General features: G+C 62.2%; 1 protein-coding gene across 1 annotated transcript in view; it reads left to right on the top strand.

Annotated features, from left to right (window-relative positions):
- Positions 1–974: 974 nt before the first annotated feature.
- PCDH10 (protocadherin 10) overlaps positions 975–5,997 on the top strand; it is a 35,727-nt gene continuing 30,704 nt past the window's right edge. The window contains exons 1-2 of the mRNA XM_042048518.1: positions 975–1,062; positions 2,087–5,995. Of these exons, the coding sequence (XP_041904452.1) occupies positions 3,997–5,995 (1,999 nt within the window). The 5' untranslated portion in view covers positions 975–1,062; positions 2,087–3,996. The remainder of the gene's footprint in view (positions 1,063–2,086; positions 5,996–5,997) is intronic.

Here is a 5,997-nt window from a genome sequence, read left to right as displayed (position 1 = left end):
CAGCACGGAGGATTTATAAACCTGGCATCCTCTCTTTCCATCTCCAAATCACAGCACAGAGTGAAATGCAGTGATATGAAAGATTAGTCTTCATTCGGCAAAGGAATTGCCAAATTAAATCATGACAGATGGAAAACCTAAAGGCCACAGTGTCAGGGGTCTGTCCATAGCCCTGGGCTTTAGGAAGAGGTAAATACACAGATCTCAGCTGGTGCTGCAGGAGGTACGTGTCCGGTGGAAAGCCAGCGCTCGGACTGTGCCGAATCGATACCTGCTATCGAAAGGAGCAGCGCACAGCGTTAGGGCCAACCCAGTGTTATTAGAAAATGATATATTGCACATTAGGATGGATAATTCATGTCGCCTTCACCGGCTCAGACCGTCGTGAAAATCCATAAATCATTTTCTCGTTCATGTATCGCCTAAGTGCGATTTGTCACTCGGCATTAGCGGGAGGGCGGCCGCGGATCCCTGCCGCTTCCCAGGCACTGCTCGGAGACCCAAAATGGAGACCCGGCTGCGCTTGGAATCGCGGGGGCAGATCGGATCCCCGGGCTGCGCGCCCCCGCCGGGCGGGTGGGAGGCGGCTGCCCCCGCGCCTATACACGTGTATGGATATAAATATGTGTATGATCCCGCGTGGCTGCTGCCCCCCGGATCACGCCATCTCTGCAGAAGCCTCGCGTGGGTGTCGCGCCTCGAGCGCCCGTGGGGAGCGCCCCGAGCGCGGGGATGTGTCTCCCCCACCCCGTACCTCCGGGGCTTCCTCCGGCCCGCGGAGGCGAGCACGGACACGGGCACGGGCACGGACACGGACACGGGCGGGCTCGGTCTCCCGGGTTTCGCCCGCTGCGCCCGGGCCGCCCGCGTTCCTCGAAGGCAGGAGAGGTGGCCGTTCCGGGGGCTCCGGCGGCGGGGAGAGAAGGGCTAGAGCCGGGCTGCCCCGGTTCGCGTTCAGTGCCGGGCAGCGGCCGCTTCCCTGTGGGCATCCACCGGTCCCCCAGGCAGGAGAGGCACGATCTCCGCTGTCCGCGCCTGGAGCTGGCGGCAGCGGACGGGCAGGTGAGCGGCGGCGCTTCTGCATGGAAGGGGAAAGCAGCGAGGTCCCCGTCCACATCCAACGGGCAGCGGGAGTAGCCGGGGGATTCTGAAGAAATTTTTCAATTTTTCTGGAAAACACCCACCGGAATCGCCCCGCCGACTGTGCCCCGCGCTGTCACGGAGCCCAGTAGTGGGTAGGGGGCCACTCTGAAGGGGAGGACAGGATTCGATTTGGGGGAGAAGGGCCATCTCCCCGCCCGCCGCGCCGGCTGCCGCTTCCCTGTGCCCCCCTCCCGCGGCGAGGCAGTACCGCCTGCCGCAGCCACACAGCCGGCCACGGGAGGGCTGCGGGAGGCGCGGGGCCGTGCGGCCAGGGGAGGCAGGCGGCCAGGGGAGGCAGGCGGCCAGGGGAGGCAGGCGGGCGCGGGTCCCGGCGCGGTGCGGAGCCGCGCTGTGTCCCCCGCGGGGCGGAGGCGGAGGCGCTGCCGGCCGCACTGCGGCGCTGTGGGCGCTGGGGGGCGCGCGCCGCCCGCGAGAGCGGCCGGGCCGGGGGAGGGGCGGGGCGGGGGCGCGCCCGCGGCTCCGGGCGGTGGAGCCCTGGGGGGGAGCCCGGCCTTGGACATCGCAGAATGGTCGGGATTGGAAGGGACCTTGAAGAGTATCTGGTTCCAATTCCCTCTGCCATGGGCAGAGACATCTTCCACTAGACCGCGTTCCTCCAAGCCCCGTCCAGCCTGGCCTTGGACACTGCCAGGGATGGGGCAGCCACCGCTTCTCTGGGCAACCTGTGCCAGGGCCTCGCCATCCTAATGTGGATTCCTGCGTTTCCGCAGGAAAAACGCACCTTTAGTTCATTGAGATGTGTGGACGGAGCCGCTGCTGACTGATGAATTAGAGATGGGGTTTGAGCAGGAGCTGCACGTCCCTGCTTCGTGCTGCTTCTTCAAAAACAGTAACATTTCGGGGGAAAACAAAACAAAACAGACATAACCACAAGAATTACAAGTATTTCATTCTTTTTACTCTTATTTTATTCATTTGGTAGCCTTACGGGCGTGGATCTCTCAACCAGCATCGACAGCCGGTACCAGAGCGTTTCCCTTGGATTCCTCTGCTCCTCCCTGATAGACCCCCCTCCAGGGGATGCCTCCCCACCCCCCCGACTACCCAGTGACAGACAGTATTCCTCGTTTTTCCTCTTCCATCGTATGTGACGGTCTCCTGTTACACTAGTGGAAATTCCAAAATGGAAATAGGAAAATACTGGCTCAGGCTCGTGATACTTTCAATTGGCCGGAGCTGGAAACACTGCACGGATGAATGACGGAAAGTTGTACTCTCTCCACTGTGGAACACACCAATTAGCTACGGCAGCCCGTGGGGCGGGGAAAGGGGGAAGGAACAACAATAATAATCCCAAGTTTCCCCTTTGTTTATGCTTTTTCTAAAAGCGTTACTGGAAAGGAAAGTTGGTGGCGGCTGGGTGGAAACTCCCCTCTCCAAGGAGCGGGGCTGTTGACGTTTACCCGGGTGCGTGTGGGTGCGCGCGCCAGGGACGAGCGGCGATCTCCCGATCCAGCGGCTGTGGCGGGGGAGCCATCGCCTCGCGCGGCGAGCGGGCAAGGACTCGGGGAGCGGGCAAGGACTCAGGGAACGGGGCAAGGACTCAGGGAACGGGGCAAGGACTCAGGGAACGGGGCAAGGATCCCCCGGCACTCCGCGGGAACCGCGCGCTCAGGCGCCCGCCGCGCGCTCCCCCTGCCCGCCCGCCTAGCCCGCTCGCGCGCGGCTCGGCTGTGACGCAGCGCACTTGACGCGCGACGCGGCCAATGGGACGCCGCCCCCGGGGGCGGTGCTGGCCGCCGATTGGTTGGCAGGAGCCGGGCGCTGCGCAAAAACAGCGCGGCCGAGCGCTGCCCGCTCAGAAACTGCCGGCAGAGATCAGAGGAGCCGGGCCGGGACCGGAGCCGGGACGGGAGCCCAGCAGCAGCGGTGGCGGCGGCAGCGGCACAGACAGACACAGGGGCTAAACGCGAAAGCAGCAAGAGAGGAGAAAAAGCCCCACCTCGATCGGCACCGCCGTAAAAGCAGAATGATGATGATGATGAACATACTAATAGCAATAAAAGAAGAAAATGAAAAACCTTTAATAGAAGAGAGAAAAATCTAAAATCCTTAAATAAAAAAAAAAAAAAGAGGAAATCCCAGGGACATCAGGGAATGAAAGTTTTGGGTAGTAAAACTGCTCTCTGCCTTTTTTTTTTTTTTTTTTTTTTTTTTTTTTAAAATTTTTTTGGGGGAAATTTTTTTTTTTTTTTAATTTCGCGGTTTTCTGCCTTTTTCTTGCATCCAAAGAGGGCATGTCCACCGGCTGTTCCAGCAGCATCTACCCTCCAACTCCCACCAGCAAGAAAAACCGAGGACAATCTTGAAATACAAAAATTTCCTCCTTGGGATTTGCTGCTGCTGCTGTCTCCGCCGCCGCTGCTGCTGCCGCGGTGCAGTGCCAAGACTCTTGGAATAAATAAAAGAGGGCTACTGTGTGTCTCTAGCTACAGCTGGCTAATAGCTATTTTAGTTGGCCATATATTTCGAAGATCACAGATGAAGTGGGGACGCCTGTCTTCTTCATTTGGTCAGCGTGTGAAACAATAATACCCATAACAAAAAGGAAGGGAGATGGGGGAGAAAAAAAATCTTAACATGAATCAGAAGAAATAGTATTCAGCACTCCCCCTACCCCCTCAAACCAACCTCTCCCCCCCCCCCTCCCCCGATCCCTCTCTCTCTCCACACGCTTGCAGGCGCGGACACGCGCGCGCGCGCACACAGACACACACAGACGCATACACACACACTGTAGTGTGTATTTTCGGAGGAGGAGGTGGTGGTGGCTTTTGGAAAAGGAGGCAGAGGTGGTGTCGGGGAGGGGGGAATCTCTTTCCCCGTTTGGAGATGATTGTGCTATTCCTCTTTGCCTTGCTCTGGATGGTGGAGGGGGCCTTTTGCCAGCTCCATTACACGGTGCAGGAAGAGCAGGAGCATGGCACGTTCGTGGGGAATATCGCCGAGGACCTGGGCTTGGACATTACAAAACTTTCCGCTCGGCGCTTCCAGACGGCGCCCAACTCCCGCAGCCCTTACCTGGAGCTTAACCTAGAAACCGGGGTACTCTACGTGAACGAGAAGATCGACCGGGAGCAGATCTGCAAGCAGAGCCCCTCCTGCCTTCTGCACCTGGAGGTCTTCCTGGAGAACCCCCTCGAGCTGTTCCGGGTGGAGATCGAGGTGCTGGACATCAACGACAACCCGCCCTCCTTTCCGGAGCCCGACCTCACCGTGGAGATCTCGGAGAGCGCCACGCCGGGCACCCGCTTCCCGCTGGAGAGCGCCTTCGACCCCGACGTGGGCACCAACTCCCTGCGCACCTACGAGATCACCCCCAATAGCTACTTCTCGCTCGACGTGCAGACGCAGGGGGACGGGAACCGCTTCGCCGAGCTGGTGCTGGACCAGCCGCTGGACCGGGAGCAGCAGGCGGTGCACCGCTACGTGCTGACGGCGGTGGACGGCGGGCAGCCCCAGCAGCGCACCGGCACCGCCCTGCTCACCGTCAGGGTGCTGGACTCCAACGACAACGTCCCCGCCTTCGAGCAGCCCGTCTACACCGTGTCGCTGCCGGAGAACTCGCCGCCGGGCACCCTGGTGCTGCAGCTCAACGCCACGGACCCCGACGAGGGGCAGAACGGCGAGATCATCTACTCCTTCAGCAGCCACATCTCGGCCCGCGCCCGGGAGCTCTTCGGCATCGCGCCGCGCACCGGGCGGCTGGAGGTGAGCGGCGAGCTGGACTACGAGGAGAGCAGCGTGTACCAGGTGTACGTCCAAGCCAAGGACCTGGGGCCCAACGCCGTGCCGGCCCACTGCAAGGTGCTGGTACGGGTGCTGGACGCCAACGACAACGCGCCCGAGATCAGCTTCTCCACCGTCAAGGAGGCGGTGAGCGAGGCGGCGGCGCCGGGCACCGTGGTGGCCCTTTTCAGCGTCTCGGACCGCGACTCGGAGGAGAACGGGCAGGTGCAGTGCGAGCTGCTGCAGGGCGACGCGCCCTTCCGCCTCAAGAGCTCTTTCAAGAACTACTACACTATTGTCACCGAGGGGCCGCTGGACCGCGAGCAGCCGGGCGGCGACGCTTACACGCTCACCGTAGTGGCCCGGGACCACGGCGAGCCGCCGCTCAGCACCAGCAAGTCCATCCAGGTGCGGGTGAGCGACGTGAACGACAACGCGCCGCGCTTCAGCCAGCCCGTGTACCAGGTGTACGTGAGCGAGAACAACGTGCCCGGCGCCTACATCTACGCCGTCAGCGCCACCGACCGCGACCAGGGTGCTAACGCCCGCCTCGCCTACTCCATCCTGGAGACCCAGATCCAGGGCATGTCCGTCTTCACCTACGTCTCCATCAACTCCGAGAACGGGTTTCTCTACGCCCTCCGCTCCTTCGACTACGAGCAGCTCAAGGAGTTCAGCTTCCAGGTAGAGGCCCGCGACGCGGGCGAGGAGCCGCAGCCGCTGGCCGGCAACGCCACCGTCCACATCATAGTGGTGGACCAGAACGACAACGCCCCCGCCATCGTCAGCCCCCTGCCCGGCCGCAATGGCACCCCGGCGCGGGAGGCGCTGCCCCGCGGCGCCGAGCCGGGATACCTGGTGAGCCGGGTGGCGGCGGTGGACGCCGACGACGGGGAGAACGCCCGCCTCACCTACAGCATCGCGCGGGGCAACGAGGCCGGGCTGTTCCGCATGGACTGGCGCTCCGGGGAGCTGCGGACGGCCCGCAGGGTGCCGGCCAAGCGCGACCCGCAGCGCCCCTACGAGCTGGTCATCGAGGTGCGCGACCACGGGCAGCCGCCGCTCTCCTCCACCGCCGCCGTCCAGGTGGTGCTGGTGGACGGC

This window comes from Corvus kubaryi, unplaced genomic scaffold (assembly GCF_017639235.1).
Source record: "Corvus kubaryi isolate FWS band 111438036 unplaced genomic scaffold, C.kubaryi_AGA036_p1.0 67, whole genome shotgun sequence".
Lineage (NCBI taxonomy): Eukaryota > Metazoa > Chordata > Aves > Passeriformes > Corvidae > Corvus > Corvus kubaryi.
The sequence above is the reverse complement of the archived record's forward strand: the minus strand, read 5'-3'. Positions and strand labels throughout refer to the sequence as shown.